Source organism: Somniosus microcephalus, chromosome 8 (assembly GCF_052327205.1).
Source record: "Somniosus microcephalus isolate GS21.2 chromosome 8, FLI_Smic_1.0, whole genome shotgun sequence".
NCBI lineage: Eukaryota > Metazoa > Chordata > Chondrichthyes > Squaliformes > Somniosidae > Somniosus > Somniosus microcephalus.
This window is the reverse complement of record NC_140994.1, coordinates 22613227-22640190: the sequence shown is the minus strand read 5'-3', so window position 1 is coordinate 22640190 and position 26964 is coordinate 22613227. Positions and strand designations below refer to the sequence as shown.

Here is a 26964-nt window from a genome sequence, read left to right as displayed (position 1 = left end):
TAACCCAATTTTAAATGACTGAAAAGGACTTAAAAAATACAGAACCATTACTTTAAGTGTAGTCATTGTTTTGTAGGCAAAGTCGACAGTCAATTTTCACACAGCAAGGTCCCACAAACAGTACCGAGATGGAAAGCCATTTAATGTATTTTTTGTGATGTTGGTTAGGGGTGACTATTGGCCAGGGCACTGGGAGAACTCCCTGCTCTTTTTTGAAAAAGTGCAAGGGGCTCTTTTATGTTCACCTATAAACAGGCAGATGGGGGCTTGATTTAACATTCATCTAAAACATGGCACCTTTGACAATGCAGCACTTCCTCAATACTGCACTGGAGTGCCAACCTAGATTGTGCTTATCACAATGATGGGGATTTAACCCACAAACCTTTGGACTCAGACAAGAGTGTTACTAACTGAGCCAATCTGATACTTACATAAAAAACATATTTTGCTTTTATTAATCTGCCTTTATTCCCTTTAAGCAAAAGAGTAAAATTGGCTTACCCTACAGTAGCTCAATGCTGCCATCTATAGTCCAAAACTGCTTGATTATGCAGTGAAATAATGAAGCAATGCTTTCTTCTATCATCTGTCTCAGTGGCACCAGGGCACCGTGGGAATACATCTGGTGAGATGCAAGAGACTTAATCAAAGTAGTTATTTACTTGAATTTGAATGCAACACAAGCTTGTCTGCTGTGTATGAAAAGATCAGCACAAAACAGCACATTTGTTCAATATAGAGGATAGGCGGCTGGATGGATACCCTGGTTTCTCCAGTCTTTCCTCATGACTCAGACCCTTTTACACTATGGCTCAGTCTTGTGGCTCTTCTCTGCCCTGCCTCCATGCTTAAATGTCACCCTCGTTTATCAGTAGTATTATAACAACTTGCATTTCTGTAGCACCTTTAACATAGTAAAACGTCCAAAGGCGCTTCACCAGAGCGATTATCAAACAAAATTTGACACCAAGTCACACAAGGAGATATTAGCCCGGAATTTGCAATGAGAATAACGGTGAGGTTATCCACGTTCACCGTTATAATGGAGGAAATCTGACAACTTCTGGAGTATGCACATGCGCAGTTAAATGCGGAAATCCAGAAAGTGCTGTCAGAGATACCCTGCTCCTCCACAAGGTGTGCTGTCGCAGTCCTCGCTGACAGACACATGAACTATTGTACTTGCTCACTAGTTCTGCACTAAAAACGGTTGAAAAAGTTGGGGCTGGTGCATTCAGGTGCAAGTGAGTTTTTAATGGCATGATAAGCGAGAATTACTGCTGAACAAGCTCTCTGGCCCTGAAAGATTAATGTTACAAACGTGGAGTCTCATTCCCTCAGAAGAAAATTAGTGTTGGAAAAAAAAATTTTAATTACATTTTCTTTGATTTTTTTTCTTTCTCATCTCTCTCCCTTAATCCCATCTGTATTTCCCAATCTTTATTTTGCTTTTTGTACATCATTTAAATCTAATTTATATTTCCTGCTATATACTTCCTAGTTTGGACTCCACGTGTCTCAGTGAGGATACTTCAGTCTGATTGGTTGAAGAGCCTCGCTGTTGTAGCCCTGTTCAGACGCCACAGATCCCCTGCAGAGGGCGCCATGCTGGAAAAGACACCACATTAGTGGAATTCTCCACTGACAAGCCCACAAAAAGTCTGTGGGCCGCTGTCAGCAAGGTGAACAACAAGCACCATTCCTTCGCTGCTGGGAGCAAAATCCGGGCCATTAGGACAGGTGACCAAAGGCTTGGTCAAAGAGGTAGGTTTTAAAGGAGCGTCTAAAGGAGGAAAGAGAGGTGGAGAGGTTAAGGGAGGGAATTCCAGAGCTTTAGGGCCTAGGTAGCTGAAGGCACGGCCGCCAATGGAGCAAAGAAAATCAGGGATGCGCAAGAGGCCAGAATTGGAGGAGCAGTTGATCTCAACCGCCTCGGTCTTATATTTTACTGCTTATGTAGTTCAACATTCTTTTTTCTCTGTGGATTGCTACTCGGCAGTGGTTGGACATGTTGAGCATAGAGTGCATCAAGACTCCCATTTCTTTTTTAACTTCCTCTGTAGCTATTTTATCATTCATGCAGTATGGTGTATCACCATTTTTTCTCTTGTGTGCAGTACTTTACACTTGTCTGCATTAAATTTCATCTACCATTTTACTGCCCGCATACATATTTTATGCAACTCAGATTTCTGAGCTGCCTTATTCAATTCTACTGGCTTTATTTTGGTATCCTCTACAAATCTGACTTGTGTTTATACCTACTGTATGTAGAGAATACTGAATGAAGAAGAATGTGGCAGTTAGGAAATTACAGGAGTATGCCAACTTAGTATTAACTGTTAAATACTGATTGCTATTATGTGCGAGTTGTTTTCAGCTTGTGCTAACAACTATGTTGCCAGGAACAAGGACACGTGGCATCTGAGCTGTACATCCTGTGTAAACAACCCAGGTAGGTAAATAACAATGCATGCTGGGGATAAACACATGTAGGGCTTAATAGTAATGCTTTCTTGTACTGGGAGCACATTTTAATCTTCATTCTGAGCAAACAGAAACCTCATACAAGTCAGAAAATGCTTTCATTAGTATTGCATGGCTTAGAGGCAAGGTTCAAAGTATCCTTTTATATAGAGACAAGGTAAGACAATTATTTTTGGTGTGTTTATATAGGTATTTAATTTTTCATAGAGCAAGTAAGCTGCTATACAGAGTGCCGTTTCTTTTACATTCTTCCATAAGCAGATTCCAGATTTTGAAATGCTCCAACGGTTTAGATGCTTTACAGAATTTCAAAAATATAAGAAAGCAACAAAAACAATTTTTTGTCAGAATATAATTTAAAAAGGACATTATATCACATAATTAGGGCTTAAGGTTATTGGAAAATAACAGTCCAGTATAAGGTACAAATTATAGATTTCTAAAATGGGATACATCCACATCATAAAATACTGTTTATTTGTGGATTTTACATTGATTAGCAACACATCTAAAAGCAACTTCGTTAAGCATCATTTATATATTCCACAGGACAATGGGTTGCTGCACTTATATATATAGTGCCATTAACAAGGTGCAACAAGGTCAAATAACTCCATTTAAAGCAATGCACAAACGCTGCATAGATTATGCAGGCAGGTGGAGTTTTTTCCCCCCCAAAAACGTTACCAAAAGCACAAGGCTTGGATAACAACTACTTAAACGGTTAATAAAAAAAGTTGGCATAATTTTTTTTAAACTAAAGTTTAACTACCTGTTTAATCGTTCCAGTACTTATTAGTGTTGACGTGGTGGTGTTCCCTTTCAGAGATGCATTCCTGTAGCCCAATCCTAAATCCTCAAACCTTCCAACTACTCCAATTCCATTTATCAACATACAGTATTCAGAATCAAACTACCATTCACATTGCTAATTGGGATTCAGATCACAGACCCCAATGCTAGTGGTTTTATTTATTTATTTATTTTTCTTCTTAAACTCATGTAGTGGCTTTCTCTTAGTGTCCAAGCTATGCTCATGAATTTAAACACTTCTTAGAATTTACTGGGTCTTTTTCCTGACACAGTTATCATGAAAAGATTATTAGCTGTAAAAATATTAGTAACAGACATCTATTAATCTGGTAAACCTACCTTCTCCAGGTGAACAGATGGGGCTGTATATGTGGAGAAACTATTTGGAGATTACAGTATTTAAATCTTTTATATTTTTTATGCTTACAAAAATACCATCCTTCAGTCATTCCAAAACAAAAATTCGAATTAAAAATGCATTTCCCCCTCTCAACGTCATTATTTTGTTCAGCAGAAGCATGTGGGGTCCACACCATGAAAATGGGAAGTGGACAATACACCGCAAATTTAATCGTGATCACAACTTTTGATGAGCACTGTTTGAATGTGCCCATCACTGATCATTTCATCATCTTTCAACAAGATAAAAATCTTGTGGTTTACCACTGCACATTCCACAGTACACGAGAAACCACTTCACAGCTAATGCATTACAGGTAAAATTACAAGAGAACATATAATGTGAAAGAAGTATTTTAAAGGACGTTCCCTCAATAATTAACAATATGATGCTCCTGCTCCTGGAAGATTTTATTGTAAAAAAAAACAAGCAAATTTTATGGGGTTTCTTTGCAAAATAGTGATTTTAAAAATCGGTGTAGTAACTAACATTCCACGGAGTGAACTCACAACTGTAATGAAAATGGACCAAAAAAATGGCCATCCGCATTGAATACCAATCTTAAACGGGGGAAACCAATTTTATGGGGCACAGATTTCTTCCCGGAGCGCATTAAAGTGTCAACTAGCACAAGTCATTAGACCAAACCCCGTAGGCTCATCAGTGGGCAAGCCAAGTTGGCATGTTCCACCTAGTGGCTAACAAAATTGATTGCAGATCAAGTGCCACAAGAGTATTGGTCAAGATATCGACTCAAGCCTACAATGCAGAGGTTAAAAGCAAGTGCTGTTTTTGATATCACTAGTCTTCTTTGGGGTTAAGGGTAGAGGTGGAGAGGGAAAAAAATGGGTCAATTAAAATAGTCAGGTGACTCGGAACATGCTAGCACTGGTTTTGCTATTGTGTTCTAGCTTAACTTGCTAGATTCATGCATCTAAAATGTTATTTTCATGCCTTTTTTCTTTTGACAACTCCACAAGTTGAGCCACAGTTCCAAAAAATCAACTGCTGTAATACCACTTATCATTTGTTATACCTCAATCCATTCCCCATTACTTACTCCCATTGCATACCCTTGCCTTTCCCTTTTTGGTAGCATTATTTCTCCTTCATTTGGTTACCTCATGGATTCACTTAGGTTTTAATCACTAGTAAGTTATGTATCACCAAAAAGTGCAGTATAGCATTTTATTTTTTTTAAAAAGGAACAGAAAACACTGTCGACATGACTCCAGTTTTGTATAATCTAGTCCGTTAATATCAGAACTGCAACATGCCTCGGCTAACCCAGGTATACTTGAGCCAGGCATTCTTAGTCACTTATTCTGTCATTAGACCCTTGTATTGCATGCTTGTAACATTTATTTCATAGTATTAAAAATTTAAGATAGAAAGTTGTCAGTAATGCATTAAATCATCTGTGTTTAAATGTATAAAATTTCCACATTTTGGTGGATTTAGTGAGATGAGTTTTTTTAAGATTAAAATCAATTCCACAGCATAACTGTTCCAAGTCTAGAATTCACTAGAACGTGATTTGATTTTGGCAAAAAGGTTAATTACTAAACAAATTTGCAATAAAATACTTTGATGCCGGATTAATAACCCCTATATAGATTTGCCCTTTCCTTCTATTCTAGGTCAGTGCACAGTCAACTGATGTTTAGCACATTTAGCTGAGCAACATGTCAATATCGAGCATTTAAGACTGACATAAATCTGACCAGTTTTTTTAGTCGTGCAACACCCCTGCCTACCCATCATTATGCTTCCACCTTTTCCTTCTTTTTGTTCTTTTTCAGGAACGATGGTGTGCGGAATTTCTTTTTCTTCTTTGAGGGGGATTTAGAAGGAGACCCCTCGGGTGAAAGGGTATCGCTGGCATTCAAATCTATCTTTTCTGTTGACTTGATGGTAATCTCCACACTCTCCACGGTGCTGGTTGTTAACTGGCTGATGCGTTTTGTCAAATCGTCTGCTGAAGCTTGTCCATCTTCCTTTCCTCCATTCACCACCACTGTTGGCATAGTGTTTTCTGAGGCAGAATGATTATGAATGTAAAACAATTAAATTACTGTCTTTAAAATGAAAATGCATTATAATATAATTAAAGCTGTTCACAGTTTACCAGAACAATCAAAATTCCCCGAGTACAAGAGGAAATTATCTGATGTGTGGTTGTCATCTGAGGAATGCGCTAGAAGGCATATTAAAAGGAAGCAAACAGAAAATCTAATTTCTGTTGCCAGCTAGGTTGTCTAACCTTGGGTAAATCAGAATATTTCCAACATAGGAAGTTGTAATAAGTGATAAAAAACTGAAGAAAACAAGGAAGACAATTTATTGTCAAAATGGAAATAAAGCTAAATAGCATGCTTGAAGCACAAGTGTACGATGCTCACTAGCTAAAGTTGGGACAATCTGGGGGGGGGGGGTGGGTGGGAGAGGCATGAACTCTTTTGTAGGGAAGGACTGTGAATTCCATACTTTCAGCAGTTGTTAATATTGTGTTTGGAATGAATTGCGTCGACTGCAAGACTAACTATGAAGTATGCACACCAACACGTGAAGAAAATGTTGCCTCATATCATTACTTACTGAAGACAATGCGCTAACACTGTACTACAAGAAACTTTTTTTATCCGGCACGGACGGGACCGACGTGGTGCCGGTTCATCAAAAATTCCGGATAACCGAAAGCTATAGTAAAAGATACGGAGCTGAGAGCTCCGTATAAAGCAACAAACCCTGTTGCGCTTCAGAACAATGGCCACAAGTTGCAAGCGTCTCTGTAGCTTAGCAACAGCTGCAGCCACACCCTTGCACAGCAACAAATGCAGGAAGGCAAGTAATAAAAGTTACCTGAACCTACTCCTGAATTTTGCCGGTTAACCGAGATTTCCGGTTATTTAGGTGCCGGTAAATCGAAAGTTTCCTGTATATGGAGATATGGCACAGTACGAATGCTGCCACCGTCACATGGAATGGCTGTGTCATGAAAGTGTACATTTCAAGGAAAGTAAACCAATCTTTGACTTAGCATGTGGAGGTACGATATATTATGCTCTCCTGCTTTCTTTGAGAGAAAATGCAATAGTAATGGGAATAGAAACTTGTAAAAGGTGGAGACACATCAATGCCACCAGGGAATGCAAATGACCAATGAATTACAGATAAAGTGTCCCACCTTCTAATTTTGCTGGTATGGCTTGTGGGGATTGAGGTGGTGAGAACGCAGAACCATCATCTGATGTTAGTTCCTGGTCAGTATCTGTAGGAGAAGAGTTAGTTGTTTTTCTTTTTAATGTTGTTAAAATGCTGTGCAAAGATTTCATGCTTTTTTAGTACAAACTAAAACATCTCTGTTAATTATATAAAGTAAATGTAAAGCTTAAAGCCAGCAGCACAAGTCATTTATTGTGCCAAAGTTAATTTTGCTTTTTTGTTTCGTAGAGTATCAAATGCTGGCGTCTATGGAGAATGCAACTAAATGCAGCATTAGTTGCATAAGTGAACCAAGTGAAACTGAACCAGATAAGTTAATCTGAAAGGAAGTGGGTTACATTGTCCAACAGCTCATTTTTGAATAAACTACATCTATGTTTCATTCATACCGCACACTATATGATTAAGTTAAAGGTTTAATACAAAATCAATAAAAACATTCTTCAGTCCTGATGATGGTGACTCATGCTAGGTATGGCTCCAAGGGAGCGGTCAGCTTTCTGTTACCACGCCCAAATGGTCATTCTTCATGTGCCAGCCTGAATAGTGAGTGACATTAAGCTATGGGGGGGGGGGGCACAACAACCAAGCTGGAATCTGTCCTCGCCCAATCTCCGCATGCAGACCGTCCAGCAGGGATCTCTGGATAGCAATTTAGGAGTATTTGATTCAGGTTAATTTTTCCTTTCTCTGGGTGAGGTACACAATTATTGTACTCCCAGTGCTGCTCCAGTTTAGATTAGGTAACTCAGTAAAGGCCAAGGATCTGGGCTATCAGGAGAACCCATTCATCTTTTGCATTGTTTTGGTAGTTTGTAACTTTTGGGATTGGTCGTAACATTGATTAGGACAGAAGTTGACTTGGGTAAAGTTGTTACGGAACACTGTATACAACAGGAGGCTCCAAGTTGTTTCATTGCAAAAGATGGAAGTTTTAGAAAAAAGGCAGAGATCTGAAACCCGAAAAGTAAAATGAATGAAGTAGGGAAAAAAAACATTCACAGCACCGGGAAATAAAGGAAACATAGCAAGACACAAGGGTCAGACTGGTTGTTGAGTAAATTTCTGGTATGGAACAAGCATGCATGTTAGTGGTGGGAACTTGCACTCCAATAATGAAAATTGCTCTAAAGAACAACTATTTCTACCACTTCTCAAACCACACAATTATAGTAGCATCCAGGAATATTCTACCTAATAAGATTTTACAGCGCTTATTCTGCCTCAGTTTCCTGTCAAGCAACAGAGAAAACCCATGGAAAATTTTGACCACCATAATGATGGTGATAACAAACAATATGAATGCCAATAGCATAACACAAATGGGAAAGCTCAACAACTGGTTGGGGGGGGCGGAAGAGAGAGGAGCGGTAAATCTTCAGAAGACTACATCTTAAAAGGTGAAAGTATCTGGACACACATTTTAGACTGCACATACTGTTATGGGTTCTGGAGGGCATTCATGCTTTTCTTTTGGATTTGAACATCAGCCAACACTTTGCATTTACAGGCTTGGCTATGCTCTACATAGCAAGTTAGCTATATAAATCTGAGATCTACTAAACTATAAATAAGTGCCAATATGCTCAATGCCATCCATCATCATCTCTCTCAAAAAGTATCTGTACACTTCCTCCCAAATGAAATATGTGAATTAGTTACATAAACACGTTTACATGGATCATTAAACTGCTTCCCACACAGAATGATCTTAACAACTTTCAGGTCAAAAATAACAGATCACTTAGATCATTAATCTTCTAATGCTAATGATTAAAAATAGATAGCACTAATTAAATTAGCAACCATCTTCAACTGGCCCAGGAGGTTTTAATTCAATTTATTTAGGTCATTGCTGCCAATTATCCTTTATAGCCTTCTCCATTCCTTCAGAAAACTCTTGGGTGAAATTTATCCCCCAGCTGATTGATAGTTTATACTCCCAACAATATACACAATTAGGGTGTGTGGGAGGAATATATGATAAACAATTGAACATAAAATTTGACCTGTCAATTAGGAGGAAATAACTGGCGTGCAGCGGCACAATTCAAGAATAGCATTAAATTCTGTGTTTAGAGGCCTACCATTAAGCATTCAGTTTGCATTATGAGGCTTAAATATAAAAAAAGTTCTTCCATTATTATATTGATGATTTTATCCAAATTGTCGCAAACAGCTTTATTATCTCTCGCTTTTATGTGGAGTGCCTTTTACCTCTTTCTAAAGGATTTCATCTGTAATGTTAACATTTTTATGTAACATTGTTCAAAATTATGGACAGTTGATGATGGAGGAGGAGATAAAGGAGAACTCATTTTTCAGTGCCTTTCACATCCTCAGGATATCCAAAGCGCTTCACGATCAATGATTTACTTCTGAAGTGTAATCACTGTTATGTAGGGAACTACTCCAGCCAAATTGTGTACAGCAAGTTCCCACAAACAACAAATTAAATAAGTGCTGTTTTGGTGATGTTGGTTGAGAGACAAATGTTGGTCAAGACACCGTAAAAACTCCCTGTTCTTATTTAAATAGTGCCATGGGAGGTTTTAATTCGATGCATGATGCACTAAATGCATGATTGGTCAAATACATTCTGGTAATAGGGACATAGTCCATACTTCACAAAAATTAATTTTAAAATCATTTTACTGCCAGGAGGGAAACGTCAGACACTCCCCTCACAAGAGAGAGAGAGAGAAGAAACTCACCCCAAGTCACTCTACCCCCACTTAGAAACCAGTTACAGAACAGCCCTAGCACAGACCTCAGGGAGCTCACTCAGAATGATGCAGGTAGGCCTGAAAAATGAGAAAATGCTACACAACCTCCCAATAACAGGTTCTTTAATTCGGACCCTAATTTGAAACAAGGTGACTGGAGTGCAAGCCTACAGTAACACCACTTGGTAACTTTCAATATTCTCAGGGGGGCAGAGAGAGGCAGAGCACCAACAATTTAAACACATTCCTAATTGAAGTTGGAGTATAAGTAGGGGGAAACATTGATGTGAGCAACAGAACTCAAGAAGGGAGGAGGCTGCCATTGTGGACATAGATGGCCTTTGATTAACCTGGAGTTTCAGAACTCTGGGATTTCGTAGGTCGGGGGTTCAACTGAAGTCCTAAATAAACCAGGAAAATAAATATTAGAAAGTGAAAATAAATAGTCTACACACGGCATTTAGATTTGTGAACCACCAGAGGTCACTGTTTCCAGCTTATCCTAACACTGTTCCTTCCCCATACTCATTACAGAAATTTATTTAAAATATTTTTTTGCATATCCTGCTGAGAAATTTCTGGATGTATTATCGATTTTGTTTTCATATCTTAAATACATAATTTCCTTTACCGTCCAATCCTTGTTGCTTCCGTTCAATTATCTTCTTGTATTCCTCCAATTCGTTCTCGTTTAGGTAACTGAATGGGTTTGGTGGGCCTGGTGGCATCTGCTCTTCCATTCTTTCGATTTCCAGCTGTGTAGGCTGGGCAGTAAATACATTTATATAAATAACATTAGCTTCCAGTTGTGGTTGAAGATTTTAATCTTTTCAAGATTTACTTTTGAAGTGTAATCACTGTTATGTAGGGAACTACTCCAGCCAAATTGCTGGTTAAAGAGGAGATCAACACAATAGTAAGGAAGGATATTAGCTCTGATGATGTGGAATCGGTATGGGTAGAGCTGAGAAATACCAAGGGGCAGAAAACGTTAGTGGGAGTTGTATACAGACCCCCAAACAGTAATGCTGTGTGGCAGAGAATTCCACAGGTTCACCGCTCTCTGGGTGAAGAAATTCCTCCTCATCTCAGTCCTAAATGGCTTACCCCTTATCCTTAGACTGTGACCCCTGGTTCTGGACTCCCCCACCATCGGGAACATCCTTCCTGCATCTAGTCTGTCTAGTCCTGTTAGAATTTTATAAGTTTCAATGAGATCCCCTCTCATTCTTCTAAACTCTAGCGAATATAAGCCTAATCAACCCAATCTCTCCTAACACATCATTCCTGCCATCCCAGGTATCAGTCTGGTGAATCTTCGCTGCACTCTCCATGGCAAGAACATCCTTCCTCAGATAAGGCGACCAAAACTGCACACAATACTCAAGGTGTGGTCTCACCAAGGCCCTGTACAACTGTAGCAAGACTTCCTGGCTCCTGTACTCGAATCCTCTCGCTATGAAGGCCAACATACCATTTGCTTTCTTAACCGCCTGCTGCACCTGGATGCTTACCTTCAGCGACCCGGGGATGAGGGGGGTTGACATATGAGGAGAGGTTGAGTAGATTGGGACTCTACTCATTGGAGTTCAGAAGAATGAGAGGCGATCTTATTGAAACATATAAGATTGTGAAGGGGCTTGATTGGGTGGATGCGGTGAGGATGTTCCCAATGATGGGTAAAACTAGAACTAGGGGGCATAATCTTAGAACAAGGGGCTGCTCTTTCAAAACTGAGATGAGGAGAAACTTCTTCACTCAGAGGGTGGTAGGTCTGTGGAATTTGCTGCCCCAGAGAGCTGCAGAAGCTACATCATTAAATAAATTTAAAACAGAAATAGACAGTTTCCTAGAAGGGGAATTAGGGGTTACGGGAAGAGGGTAGGAAATCGGACATGAGGCTAGGTTCGGATCGGTCATGGCCCTGTGGGTGGCGGAGAGGGCCCAGGGGCCTTGTAACCTGGTCCTGCTCCTACTTCCTGTGTTCTAATTCTGTGTTAGATTTCAGGAGATGGTTCTATTCACAGGGATTAGTGGAGACCTTGGGAACAGGCTGCCAGCTAGGAGTCCTACAAGAGTAAATTGGGCCTGTTCCTGGCTGGGGTGGAGATCACCTCTTACAGAAGGCAAGTACTGCAGGAAATACAGGGACAGAGTGATCTCCTGGACGAGTTTTGATCACCTAGATGGGTCGGAGAGGAATTTCCCCGTTTTTTTTCTCCCAAATTGGCCATTGGGTTTTTTATCTGGTTTTTCGCCTCTCCCAGGAGATTACATGGGTTCGGGTGGGATGGAGAGTGAAAGTAGATTTGAGGTTAGGATCAGATCAGCCATGATCTTATTGAATGGTGGAGCAGGCTCGCGGGGCTGATTGGCCTACTCCTGCTCCTATTTCTTATGTTCTTATGGTGCACAAGGACACCCAGGTCTCGTTGCACTTCCCCTTTTCCCAATCTATTGCCGTTCAGATAATAATCTGTTTTCCTGTTTTTGCCACCGAAGTGGATAACCTCGCATTTATCCACATTATACTGCATTTGCCCAATCACCCAACCTGTCCAAATCGTACTGGAGTTTCTCTGCATCCTCCTCACAGCACACACTCCCACCCAGCTTTGTGTCGTCTGCAAACTTGGAGATATTGGCCCAGAAATTCGGGTCGGGGGCTTCCCGCGGGTGCAAGCCCCTGACCTGTGCTTACCTAGCGTGCCGGCCGTTGAGCTGTGGGCCCGCGTGGGATTCCGATCCTGGGCCTCCTCCAACTGCCGGCATGCAGTGCTTGCGTATCCCAGGGGCGCAGTTAGTTCGATGCGTCCCCTGGGATCACGTGGGCCATGGAGAGCCAATGGTAGCAGGGAATGCTTCATTCATAAGTTTGACAGGAAGAGCTGTGAAACTTATAAATACTATAAGCCCCAAAATATCACTAAAACTTCAAATAAATTTTAAAAAAACATTTTTAAAATAACTATAAATTACATGAAATAATTTTAAACAATAATTTAAATTTTTGAAAAAATTGGAGACCTGAATTTCTGGACCATTACATCTAGTTCCCTCGTCTAGATCATTTATATATATTGTGAATAGCTGAGGTCCTAGCACCGATCCCTGCGGTACCCCACTAGTCACTGCCTGCCACTCGGAAAAAGACCCGTTTATTCCAACTCTTTTCTTCCTGTCTGCCAACCAGTTCTCTATCCAAGACAGTACCTTACCCCCAATCCCATGTGCTTTAACTTTACATGATAATCTCTAATGCGGGACCTTATCGAAAGCCTTCTGAAAGTCCAAATACACCACATCCACTGGTTCTCCCTTATTTATTCTACCAGTTACATCCTCAAAAAATTCCAGTAGATTAGTCAAGCACGATTTACCTTTTGTAAATCCATGTCGACTTTGTCCGATCCTGTCACTGTTTTCCAAGTGCGATGCAATTACATCTTTTATAATAATGGACTCTAGCATTTTCCCCACTACCGATGTCAGGCTTACCGGTCTATAATTCCCCGTTTTCTCTCTACCACCCTTCTTAAATAGTGGGGTTACATTAGCTATTCTCCAATCCATGGGAACTGTTCCAGAGTCTATAGAATTTTGGAAGACAACCAGCAATGCATCTACTATTTCTAGGGCCACTTCCTTAAGTACCCTAGGATGTAGATTATCAGGCCCTGGAGATTTATCAGCCTTTAATCCCATCAATTTCCCTAACACCATTTCCCTACAAATACTGATTTCATTCAATTCCTCCCTCTCATTAGACCCTATGTTCCCCGACATCTCTGGGAGGTTATTTGTGTCCTCCTTTGTGAAGACAGAACCAAAGTATGTATTTAATTGGTCTGCCATTTCTTTGTTCCCCATTATAAATTCCCCTGATTCTGACTGCAAGGGACCTATGCTTGACTTCACCAATCTTTTTCTCTTCACATATCTATAGAAGCTTTTACAGTCAGTTTTTATGTTCCCTGCAAGCTTACTCTTATAATCTATTTCCCCCCCTCTTAATTAATCCTTTTGTCCTCCTTTGCTGAATCCTAAACTGCTCTCAATCCTCAGGTTTGCTGCTTTTTCTGGCCAAATTATATGTCCTCTCCTTGGATCTTATGCTATCCCTAATTTCTCTTGTTAGCCACGGTTGAGTCAACTTTTTTGTTTTAGCTTTGTGCCAAACAGGGATGAACAAATTCTGTAGTTGCGATCTTTAAATGTTTGCCATTGCCTATCCACCGTCAACCCTTTAAGTAACGTTCCCCAATCCATCCTAGCCAAGGACTAAAGATTAAAATGTTTATAATGACCTGAGCTCCAGGACAACCAAGACCATCCAGGCAGCACGGTGGCATAGTGGTTAGCACTGTTGCCTCACCAGCGCCAGGGACCCGGGTTCAAATCCGGCCTCGGGTGACTGTCTGTGTGGAATTTGCACATTCTCCGTGTTTGCGTGGGTTTTCTCCGGGTGCTCCGGTTTCCTCCCACAGTCCAAAGATGTGCAGGTTAGGTTGATTGGCCATGATAAAAATTGACCCTTAGCGTTAGGGGGGATTAAATACGTGGGGTTACGGGGATAGGGCTTGGGTGGGATGGCTGTCGGTGTAGGGACCGGGTGCTAGGGTTTGGATGATCAGCCATGATCTCATTGAATGGCAGAGCAGGCTCGAAGGGCTGAATGGCGTACTCCTGCTCCTATCTTCTATGACAGTCTGCTAACTGAACCCTATTTGTTATACTTTTAGTGCAGTATTTCATTAGAAATTCATAGAACCGTAGAATCTTACAGCACAGAAGTCGTCGATTTGGCCCATTGTGTCTGTGCCAGCTCTTCACTAGAACGATCCAAACCTAACCCTACCGTTCCTCTATTCCCCCCCATAGTCCTATATCTTCCTCTGCTTCAAATATTTATAGAATTTTCCCTCAAAAGATACAATGGCCACTGCCTCAAACTCTCCCTGCTCAGATAACCCTTTATGTAAAGAATTTTCTCCCAACCTCTCTCCTCACTGACAATTTAAATTTTATGACTCATTGTCGACTCCCCAAGAAGAAATTGTCTTTCCTTAGTCACCATCAAAACCTTCATAATTCTATAAACATTAAATCTCCTCTTGGCTTTCTCTGCTCCAGTGAAAATAGTCCCAGTATCATAAGCCTTTCCTCACAACTATAGTTTTCTATCCCTGGCATCATCCTGGTGAGTCTATATTGTACATTTTCTATGGCTTTAATGTTTCTATAATGGGGCACTCAAAACAGCAAACAGTATAAAAACTAATTTAGCACTAGTATATACTCCCATTCCTTGTTTTTCCTCCAAAAACGTATTACCCCACACTTATTCATATTAAAATGTATCTGCCACTTGTCTGCCCTTTCCACTAACCTGTCTGTATCTTTCTGATGTCTTTTACAGTCATTCTTGCTGTTTGCTGAACCACCTACTTTTGTGTAATCAGAAAATTTCAAGATTATGCTCCCTGTGTCCAATGTGGGTGAATCTTAACTGCCTTCTGAAATGGCCCAGCAAGCCACTCAGTTGTAACAAACTGCTACGAAAAACAATAAGAATAAACCGGGCAGACCACCCGGCATCGACCTCCGCTACAGACATGACAATGGCACACTCAGCCCAGTCGACCCGGCAAAGTCCTCCCCACCAACATCTGGGGACTTCTGCCAAAATTGGGAGAGCTGTCCCACAGACTAGTCAAGCAACAGTCTGACATAGTCATACTCACAGAATCATACCTTTCAGCCAATGTCCCAAACTCCTCCATCACCATCCCTGGGTATGTCCTGTCCCACCGGCAGGACAGACCCACCAGTGGTATACAGTCAGGAAGGAGTGGCCCCGGGAGTCCTCAAGATTGATTCCGAACCCCATGAAGTCTCATGGCTTCAGGTCAAGGAAACCTCCTGCTGATTACCACCTACTGCCCTCCCTCAGCTGAAGAATCAGTACTCCTCCATGTTGAACACCACTTGGAAGAAGCACAGAGTAGCAAGGGCACAGAATGTACTCTGGGTGGGGGATTTCAATGTCCATCACCAAGAGTGGCTCAGTAGCACCACTACTGACCGAGCTGGCCCAGTCCTGAAGGACATAGCTGCCAGTGTGGGCCTGTGACAGGTGGTGAGAGAACCAACACGAGGGAAAAACCTACTTGACATCGTCCTCACCAATCTACCTGTCACAGATGCATCTGTCCATGACAGCATTAGTAGCAGTGACCACCGCACAGTCATTGTGGAGCCGAAGGTCCATCTTCACAGAGGACACCCTCTATCGTATTGTGTGGCACTACCACCGTGCTAAATGGGATAGATTTAGAACAGATCTAGCAGCTCCAAACTGGGCATCCATGAGGCGCTGTGGGCCATCAGCAGCAGCAGAACTGTATTCCACCACAATCTGTAACCTCATGGCCCGGCATATCCCTCACTCTACCATTACCATCAAGCCAGGGGACCAACCCTGGTTCAATAAGGAGTGTAGAAGAACATGCCAGGAGCAGTGCCAGGCATACCTAAAAATGAGGTGCCAACCTGGGGAAGCTGCAACACAGGACTACATGCACGATAAACAGCAGAAGCAGCATGCTATAGACAGGGCTAAGCAATCCCACAATCAACGGATCAGATCAAAGCTCTGCAGTCCTGCCACATCCAGTCGTGAATGGTGGTGGACCATTAAACAACTAACGGGAGGAGGAGGCTCCATGAATATCCCCATCCTCAATGATGGTGGAGCCCAGCACGCGAGTGCAAAAGACAAGGCTGAAGCGTTTGCAACCATTTTCAGCCAGAAGTGCTGAGTGGATGATCCATATCGGCCTACTCCTGAGGTCCCCATCATCACAGAAGCCAGTCTTCAGCCAATTTGATTCACTCCACGTGATTATCAAGATACGGCTGAGTGCACTGGACACAGCAAAGGCCTCTGACAACATCCCGGCTGCCGTGCTGAAGACTTGTGCTCCAGAACTAGCCGCGCCTCTAGCCAAGCTGTTCCAGTACAGCTACAACACTGGCATCTATCCGACAATGTGGAAAATGCCCTGGTATGTCCTGTCCACAAAAAGCAGGACAAATCCAATCTGGCCAATTACCGCCCCATCAGTCTACTCTCAATCACCAGCAAAGTGATGGAAGGTGTCAGACAGTGCTATCAAGCGACACTTGCTCACCAATAATCTGCTCACATGCCCAGTTTGGGTTCCGCCAGGACCACTCAGCTCCAGACCTCATTCCAGCCTTGGTCCAAACATGGACAAAGGAACTGAATTCCAGAGGTGTGGTGAGAGTGACTGCCCTTGACATCAGGGCAGCATTTGACAGAGTGTGGCATTAAGGTGCCCTAGTTAAACTGAAGTCAATGGGAATCGGGGGGGGGGGGGGGGGCGGTGGGGGGAAGTCTCCACTCGTTGAAATCATACCTAGCACAAAGATGTTTCTGGTGGTTGGAGGTCAATCATCTCAGCCCCAGGATATCGCTACAGGAGTTCCTCAGGACAGTGTCCTCGGCCCAACCATCTTCAGCTGCTTCATCAATGACCTTCCCTTCAACATAAGGTCAGAAATGGAGATGTTCGCTGATGACTGCACAGTGTTCAGTGCCATTTACAACTCCTCAGATAATGAAGCAGTCCATGCCCGCATGCAACAAGACCTGGATGACATTCAGGCTTGGGCTGATAAGTGGCAGGTAACATTCGCGCCAGGCAATGACTATCTCCAACAAGCGAGAGTCTAACCACTGCCCCATGACATTCAATGGCATTACCATCGCCGAATCCCCCACCATCAATATCCTGAGGGGTCACCATTGACCAGAAACTTAACTGGACCAGCCACAAATACTGTGGCAGAAAGAGCAGGTCAGAAGCTGGTATTCTGCGGCAAGTGTCTCACCTCCTGACTCCCCAAAGCCTTTCCACCATCTACAAGGCACAAGTAAGGAGTGTGATGGAATACTCTCCATTTACCTGGATGAGTGCAGCTCCAACAACACTCAAGAAGCTCGACACCATCCAGGACAAAGCAGTCCCCTTGATTGGCACCTCATTCACCACCTTAAACATTCACTCTCTCCACCACCGGCGTACCGTAGCTGCAGTGTGTACCAACTACAAGATGCACTGTAGCAACTTGCTAAGGCTTCTGTGGCAGCACCTCCCAAACCCGTGACCTCTACCACTTAGAAGGATAACAGCAGCAGGCGCATGGGAGCACCACCACCTCCAAGTTCTCCTCCAAGTCACACACCATTCTGACTTGGAAGTATATCGCTGTTCCTTCATCGTCGCTGGGTCAAAATCCTGGAACTCCCTCCCTAACTGTGGAAGTACCTTCACCACACGGACTGCAACAGTTCAAGGCGGTGGCTCACCACCACCTTCTCAAGGGTAATTAGGGATGGGCAGTAAATGCTGGCCTTGCCAGCGACGCCCACATCCCATGAACGAATAAAAAAACAAGTCCAAATCATCTATATATAAATCAAGGACAAATGTGAATTGAACTCTGACTCCTGGGGCACACCACTTCAAATTCTTCTCCAATCTGAGCATCACCCATTTCCCCAAACACTGCTTCCTGTCCGTCAACAAACTTTCTATACACTGTGCTACATTTTCTTGTACAACATTTTAACTGTCTTCTCTCTGGCAACTGTAATTGAAATGATTTTAAATTTATAACGCTACCCCTTGTTTCCGGCCATCGCGTATAGCGGACGAATCACACGAACGCGCCCGCAATAAGCCGTGGGGACTGTAATAGTAACTGGATCCTTTTAACTGCACTGTCAGTTATCCTCATTGTTTGCAAGACTGACCAGAGTCAAAAATTAGTGTCTTCTTTTCTTACAGTCCTCTTGAGACACCTTATCAAATGGTTTCTGAAAATCCATATACACTACATCTACTGCATTCCTTTTATCTATCCAGGTCAGTTCTTTAAACAAAACTATCAAATTTGTTAAACACGACTTGTCTTTAATAAATCCCTGCTGGCGATCCTTGATTAACCCCAGCATTTCCAAATGCCCATCTAATTTCATCGCATTGTATTAGAACAGTATGTTAATTGTGAACCTTTCCAAAATGATTGTTCTCCTTCCTTACGAAACCAGATTATTCAAAGAAACAGAAACCAAACCTGGCTCAGCACATTCCATTCACGTCAATCATTTAAGAAAAGACACTAATTTTTGACACTGGTCAGTCTTGCAAACAATGAGGATAACTGACAGCGCAGTTAAAAGAATCCAGTTACTATTACAGTCCCCACGGCTTATAGCGGGCACGTTCGTGTGAATGTGATTCGTCCACTATACGCGATGGCCGGAAACAAGGGGTAGCGTTATAAATTTAAAATCATTTCAACTACAGTTGCCAGAGAGAGGACAGTTAAAATTCACGCTGCACAATGTGATAAAGGTAGCTGAAACAACAATAAAAACAAAAATGCTGAAAAACACAGCAGGTACCTGAATGAAAACATGTGGGCTTATGTTTCGGATGATTATGCATCTGGACATTACTAACTTTACTACAAACAGCAATGATTCCTAAGTGATTTAATCTGTTTCATTTAAGCTGATTGACTGTAGGCACAAATTCACTAGAAAGCTAAAAGAGTTCCCTCTTTGCTTTGGTTAGTCTGCACAAAATAAAAACAGAGCACTTAAGACACTATAACCGGCAACTTTGAAATTGGCGTTAATCCAAATGGATAATGGTCATCACTTTTTGGCCGATATAAGCGACTGCCCGTTTTAAACGTGGATGTTTTAAGTGGTGGGGACTCTAACTATTTGCATCAACATGAAAACCACAAATTGAAGGAAAAAAATTACAAAGTGAAATATATGATGCAACTGTACCGGGCTGCTTTTCTTGTCTATAACAATTCCAGCCAGTAATTGCGACTGTGGCCCTGCAGTCTTCATGTCATATCGATTCTGCTCACGAATCTGGAACAAAAATAGTCGATCCTTGGTTCAGACATGCTGTATACAGCAGGAAACATGACACGATTGTAAATGTCATTATAAACATCTTTGACCTGATCAAAGAGTTTCATGCGATTCTTTTACCTTCAAGTAAAACCATCTGGCTCTGGGCAGATTGAGATAAGATGTTATCCTGAAAAGTTGAAAGGGTTTTGGAAGAACTTTTCACCACTAATATGAAACTGCACAAACAGCAAACTGCTCACATTATACAATTATGACCCAATTCCAAATTATACAGAGATCTGGTTAGAGCATTCCAAAATGGAATCCATAAACATGAAGAATATTACTCAATAAAATACATAAATCATCAAAGAATAAACACACAAAGGGAACATTACTGTGTGTGGGAAGGGAACAATTTTAATATACTCCCTATCCTCAGTCTGTGCCTTTCAAGTAGCTAAGCCATTTAAGATCAAGTTTCCAGACAGAGTGGCTTTCTGCTGTCCCACTTGGCAGGCAGTGAGGCAAACCAAAACCAGGGTTCCTGCTCCAGGTAACTATGGTATATTTGAAGCAGTAAGAGTACTTTAATTAAAAGTATCTTCCTTTAATAATTCTTTTGGTTATGAAAATGTTTCAAAATTTATTGGGAATTTTCATTATACCCCTTTAGTAAAATGGCAATCAATCCATCTTTAATAAAAATGGAATTAGTCAATTTACAACACTTCAGTGATTTAAGCCAATTGCACAGCATTGAATTTATCGTATTTCAAGTAATATAAATATACAGATAAGATTTTCCAATGGGAAGACTGAACAATCAATGTTTTAACAGAAAGTATAATACAAAAAATAAAAAGTTTCATAAATGAAGCCAGGTACAGCCATTAAGTATCCACAAAGTTCACCTTGTTTCTCCTGTCATGGACCTCTCGTGGATCTGTGTTTAATGGAACAAACTGATTAGGATCTTCTATCTTGATTGGTGTTCCACTGCTGTTTTTTGAAGTGCTGTCTGCCTTCTTCCACTGCAAAAAAAAAAAAAATCTCTACATGTTTCTTAGAAGAAAAATGGGCTGTATTTTGCGGAAGAAATAAACGGTGAGGCGAACAGCACTCAGTTATTTACATGGAAACTGGACAGCAACTTCCGGTGAGTGCACATGTGCAGTTAAACACGGAAATCAGGAAGTTGCTGTGCGAGATGCCCTGTTCCTCCAAAAGCTGTGTGATAACAGTATCTCACAGAGAGACTCACCATTCAAATACATCGAATGGCGTGAAGTTGCTATACTTAACCTGATGTTTACAAACAAAACTCACCAAAAAGAGTTAGGGCTTGTCCATTCCAGTGCAAGTACCCTTTTAACAGCGTGGTAAGTCTTAATTACTGCCGAACAACCTCTCCTGAAAATTAACTTTCACAAGCGTGGCGTCTCATTCCTTCAAATTTTAATTACTGGTGGAGGTTTTTTTTTTAATGTACATTTTCTTTGTCTCTTATCCCCTTCTCTCTTATCCCCATCCTTTGTTTCCTCTCTTTATTTCTCTTTCTGCACCTGATTTGACATTGAATTCAGTATTCTAACTGACACTTCCAGGTTCAGGCTCTGCGATGCACATCAACGATTCTTCAATGATTGGTTAAGGAGATACTCAGTTGCTTACCCTGTTCACACAGGTCCCAGATGCTCTGTACAGGGTGCCGTGCTTTTTTGGCTCTCTAATTTACAGCAAGTTCCAGTGCAAAACCCATAGAAAGTCTATGGGCAAGTGCAAGTGTAATGAACAAAAATCCAGCCCAATGTGTAAATCAGTGCGTAACATACCCCATTGCACCCAAATGGTCTTCATGAGTATGTGGAGTCCTTGATAGTTTAACAAAATTCTGCCCATTGGTTGTCCAGTAATACTGCTGGGATTCTGTGTTGCTGTCAATCCTTCACATGTTAGAGTGCACTATCCCAGCCTCCACAGTATGAATAAGAGGGCTCTTAATAACATTACCACAAGAGGAAGCAACTCTGATTCTTGGCAATAATATTCAGCAAGTTTGGGGGGGTTAAGGGGAGATGAACAGAGGTACACAGGGGAATGGAGGGCAGTGGACACACTGACAGGAAGGGGGGCAGTGCCGGGGCTGGGGGGGGGGGGGGGGAGAAATAGGGACACACACACGTGGAATTGGAGGCAAATTAGGGAAGGGGACATACAGAATCAAGAGACAGGTTCACAAGAAGGGGTGGATAAAGGCTTCCAAGATAGTGATAGGGAACAAAACCAAATCAACAGCGCTATTTTTCCTGAATTAACATTTGTGGTTTCCTGTATAGTGCAAATCCAACAGCAAACACATTGCAGTCAGGAAGGTGCATAGGCATGAAACTTGGTTAAAAGGGTTAAAGTGGGGTGGATACAAGCTTGTATTTATAATAAATACATTTACTTGGCCAGTTTGGAGTGAGATTTAAATTCCTATGTATGTATAATACAAACAGGATAGCTGCAGCAGGGAATCATTACAATGTTCTTGAGAAAAGTTTATACATCTGTGTCCTGGTCTTAGCCAACATTCAGCTGGGCCACTATGAGTAATGTATTTTGTTAGTATTTAGTCAACCTACTCTGTCCATTTTGCCCCATGGAATGATGTATTCTGGCACTTGAAATGCTGGAAAGCACTGCTGGTGGAAGCTTGGGGAATTACATAATATACTGACCCACCCTCCAGATGGAGAACTGCATGAAAACAAATAGCTTTAACAAAAGAGGCAAACTGGGGGAAATCTGAAAAGAAAAGTGTAAGTAGTGTATAAGATTGTCTCCCACCCATTTCAAGAGACTGCTTAGAACTTCACAGCTTGAGTTTTGATAGTTAACTTAAGCCAACCAGCTTGCCTTTATAAAATTTACAAAACTGTGAACAGTATTTTACAATACAACTCCCTCCACAAATTCTGAAGTTAAAAGTTGGTAGGCTAACTGAGTAACCAGCCTTTTTGCCGTGTATCTTACATAGAAACATAGAAGATAGGAGCAGGAGTAGGCCATTCGGCCCTTCGAGCCTGCTCCGCCATTCAATGAGATCATGGCTGATCATTCAAATTCAGTAGCCGGTCCCTGCCTTCTCCCCATATCCCTTGATCCCTTTAGCCTCAAGAAATATATCCAACACTGTTGGAATTTGCTAAACAGTAAATTCAGAACCTTGCCACCAGAGGGACTCCTCTGTAACAAACCACATTCAAGTATTATACTTTGACCTGATTTCAGTCTAAAGAATTTGTACAATATCTGGTTATCATAGGCCCATGTTATAGGAAAACACAGACTTCCTTGTACTTCTGACCCAACAGATGGGTATGCTGAACTCTGTGGCTGTATTTTCAGTCATAAGTGCATGTCTGACACAAGTATTAAATATGTAAAAATATCTATAATTTACATGAGGGATTTGTGGTTAATGTTATGGACAGATATGTATTGCTTGAACAATCTGTAATGTGAATCGTTCCCACAAACTCAAATTAAATAGTCTTTGTTGGATGTTTAGCATTGTAGCATCAATGGGAGCTAGTCACAATATTTTAGTAGACTACAGCTGTGTTTTCAGAACTTAATTTCATTTATTTCATGCTTAGGTCATCCTACTGAGACATGCAGAAGACATTAAAGGTTCAATTTTAATTAGAAACAGGATCAAAAGACAGTATTAAAAGGAAAATACAATGTAAATAAGATTTAAGACTTTGCACATTGGGTGGAATACTGGGTGTAACCAGAGGCAACTGTAATCAAATTGAAATAACAACAGAAAGTGCTGGAAACACTCAGGTCAGGCAGCATCGAGGAGAGAGAAACAGAGTTCACGTTCCGGGTCGAAACCTTCGTCGGAACTGGAAAAGGTTAGGGAAGAGAGATTTTTAAGCAGGGGCAGGGAGGATGGGAGGGAAGAACAAAGGGAAGGTCTGTGATAGGATGGAAGGCAGGAGAGACTGACTGACAAAAGGGATCAAATTGATCCTGATGTTTTCTTAAGAGCACAGAAAGATCTGGGGAAATTGTGCTTGTACCAACAAGCAAGCCCAATTCACGTTACAAGAAAGCTGGTTCAGCAACTTGGATTTATATAGCCCATTTAATGTAAAAAAACATCACAAGGAACTTCACAGATAGGCAAAGGGAAAAGTAATGGCAAGCTTGGAAGGGAGAGAGTAAGGCAGGAAATTCTAGAGAGCAAGACCGTGTCATCAATGGGGGTATAGGAAGGTAGGACACAAAAAAGACCAGAATCTGAAGAAGAGTGTCGGGTGGGGAACAAGATGGGAAGATGTAGGACTGCAGGTGATAGGGTCGAGTGAGGCCATGCAAGAAATTGATTACAAGGACGAAGATTTGCAATTTAATGGAGAATCAACAAAAGCCAGCGAGGAGAAATGATAGCTGAGCAGGGCTTTGTGCAGACAGGGTACGTTTTGAATAAGCTGCATATTCTGGAGGGTAGAGAATGGGAGCCCATCAAGTTAGAGTAATGATGTTTGGATATAACAAAGGCATGTACAAGGGTTTCAGCAGCAAAGGGGCAGGCACTGTTGTAGAGGTGGTATCAAGTGGTCATTGCGGTGGAGAGGATCTGGATCCTTACAGGACATGAAGACTGAACAGTCTGGTTCAGCCTTAGAGTGCCTCGAGAGGGGGAGGGAGTCGGGGGCACGGAATGAAGACAACTGATTCTGTCCTCCGAATGTTGAGCTGAAAGTAATTTATGACATTCAAGGCAAGCAGAGTCACAGCATAAAGAGAACTGAGGAGTCAAAAGAGAGGCTGTAGAGGGGTAGAGCTGGGTCTCACTGTACATGTGGAAGAGAGGCTGTAGAGGGGTAGAGCTGGGTCTCTATACATGTGGAAGAGAGGCTGCAGAGAGGTAGAGCTGGGTCTCTATACATGTGGAAGAGAGGCTGTAGAGGGGTAGAGCTGGGTCTCTATACATGTGGAAGAGAGGCTGTAGAGAGGTAGAGCTGGGTCTCACTGCACATGTGGAAGAGAGGCTGTAGAGGGGTAGAGCTGGGTCTCACTGTACATGTGGAAGAGAGGCTGTAGAGAGATAGAGCTGGGTCTCACTGTACATGTGGAAGAGAGGCTGTAGAGGGGTAGAGCTGGGTCTCACTGTACATGTGGAAGAGAGGCTGTAGAGAGGTAGAGCTGGGTCTCACTATACATGTGGAAGAGAGGCTGTAGCGAGGTAGAGCTGGGTCTCACTGTACATGTGGAAGAGAGGCTGCAGAGAGGTAGAGCTGGGTCTCACTGTACATGTGGAAGAGAGGCTGTAGAGGGGTAGAGCTGGGTCTCACTGCACATGTGGAAGAGAGGCTGTAGAGAGGTAGAGCTGGGTCTCACTGTACATGTGGAAGAGAGGCTGTAGAGGGGTAGAGCTGGGTCTCACTGTACATGTGGAAGAGAGGCTGTAGAGGGGTAGAGCTGGGTCTCACTGTACATGTGGAAGAGAGGCTGTAGAGAGGTAGAGCTGGGTCTCACTATACATGTGGAAGAGAGGCTGGAGCGAGGTAGAGCTGGGTCTCACTGTACATGTGGAAGAGAGGCTGTAGAGAGGTAGAGCTGGGTCTCACTGTACATGTGGAAGAGAGGCTGTAGAGGGGTAGAGCTGGGTCACTATACATGTGGAAGAGAGGCTGTAGAGAGGAAGAGCTGGGTCTCACTGTACATGTGGAAGAGAGGCTGTAGAGAGGTAGAGCTGGGTCTCACTGTACATGTGGAAGAGAGGCTGTAGAGGGGTAGAGCTGGGTCTCACTGTACATGTGGAAGAGAGGTAGAGCTGGGTCTCACTGTACATGTGGAAGAGAGGTTGCAGAGAGGTAGAGCTGGGTCTCACTATACATGTGGAAGAGAGGCTGTAGAGAGGTAGAGCTGGGTCTCACTATACATGTGGAAGAGAGGCTGTAGAGGGGTAGAGCTGGGTCTCACTATACATGTGGAAGAGAGGCTGTAGAGAGGTAGAGCTGGGTCTCACTATACATGTGGAAGAGAGGCTGTAGAGAGGTAGAGCTGGGTCTCACTGTACATGTGGAAGAGAGGTAGAGCTGGGTCTCTACATGTGGAAGAGAGGCTGTAGAGAGGTCGAGCTGGGTCTCACTGTACATGTGGAAGAGAGGCTGTCGAGAGGTAGAGCTGGGTCTCACTGTACATGTGGAAGAGAGGCTGTAGAGAGGTAGAGCTGGGTCTCACTGTACATGTGGAAGAGAGGCTGTAGAGAGGTAGAGCTGGGTCTCACTGTACATGTGGAAGAGAGGCTGTAGAGAGGTAGAGCTGGGTCTCTATACATGTGGAAGAGAGGCTGCAGAGAGGTAGAGCTGGGTCTCACTGTACATGTGGAAGAGAGGCTGTAGAGGGGTAGAGCTGGGTCTCACTGTACATGTGGAAGAGAGGCTGCAGAGAGGTAGAGCTGGGTCTCACTGTACATGTGGAAGAGAGGCTGTAGAGGTAGAGCTGGGTCTCTATACATGTGGAAGAGGGGCTGTAGAGAGGTAGAGCTGGGTCTCATTGCATGTGGAAGAGAGGCTGTAGAGAGGTAGAGCTGGGTCTCACTGTACATGTGGAAGAGAGGCTGTAGAGAGGTAGAGCTGGGTCTCTATACATGTGGAAGAGAGGCTGTAGAGAGGGAGAGCTGGGTCTCACTGTACATGTGGAAGAGAGGCTGTTGAGAGGTAGAGCTGGGTCTCACTACATGTGGAAGAGAGGCTGTAGAGAGGTAGAGCTGGGTCTCTATACATGTGGAAGAGAGGCTGCAGAGAGGTAGAGCTGGGTCTCACTGTACATGTGGAAGAGAGGCTGTAGAGAGGTAGAGCTGGGTCTCTATACATGTGGAAGAGAGGCTGCAGAGAGGTAGAGCTGGGTCTCACTGTACATGTGGAAGAGAGGCTGTAGAGAGGTAGAGCTGGGTCTCACTGTACATGTGGATGAGAGGCTGTAGAGAGGTAGAGCTGGGTCTCCATACATGTGGAAGAGAGGCTGCAGAGAGGTAGAGCTGGGTCTCACTGTACATGTGGAAGAGAGGCTGTAGAGAGGTAGAGCTGGGTCTCTATACATGTGGAAGAGAGGCTGTAGAGAGGTAGAGCTGGGTCTCACTACATGTGGAAGAGAGGCTGTAGAGAGGTAGAGCTGGGTCTCACTGTGCATGTGGAAGAGAGGCTGTAAAGAGGTAGAGCTGGGTCTCACTGTGCATGTGGAAGAGAGGCTGTAGAGAGGTAGAGCTGGTTCTCACTGTACATGTGGAAGAGAGGCTGTAGAGGGGTAGAGCTGGGTCTCACTGTACATGTGGA

At 42.6% G+C, this 26964-nt stretch overlaps 1 protein-coding gene across 10 annotated transcripts in view; it reads right to left on the bottom strand.

The window, feature by feature from the left end:
- Positions 1 to 2656: 2656 nt before the first annotated feature.
- The window catches only part of add3a (adducin 3 (gamma) a), a 331245-nt gene continuing 306937 nt past the window's right edge, over positions 2657 to 26964 (bottom strand). For 9 of the 10 annotated variants that reach the window (XM_085994332.1, XM_085994331.1, XM_085994333.1 and 6 more), the window contains 5 exons: positions 20536 to 20655; positions 19547 to 19636; positions 10286 to 10418; positions 6891 to 6974; positions 2657 to 5738 (listed from right to left, as the gene is read on the bottom strand). In XM_085994332.1, coding sequence (XP_085850458.1) covers positions 5467 to 5738; positions 6891 to 6974; positions 10286 to 10418; positions 19547 to 19636; positions 20536 to 20655 — 699 coding nt within the window. In that variant the 3' untranslated portion in view covers positions 2657 to 5466. The remainder of the gene's footprint in view (positions 5739 to 6890; positions 6975 to 10285; positions 10419 to 19546; positions 19637 to 20535; positions 20656 to 26964) is intronic. The other variant, XM_085994340.1, reaches the window with a different exon arrangement.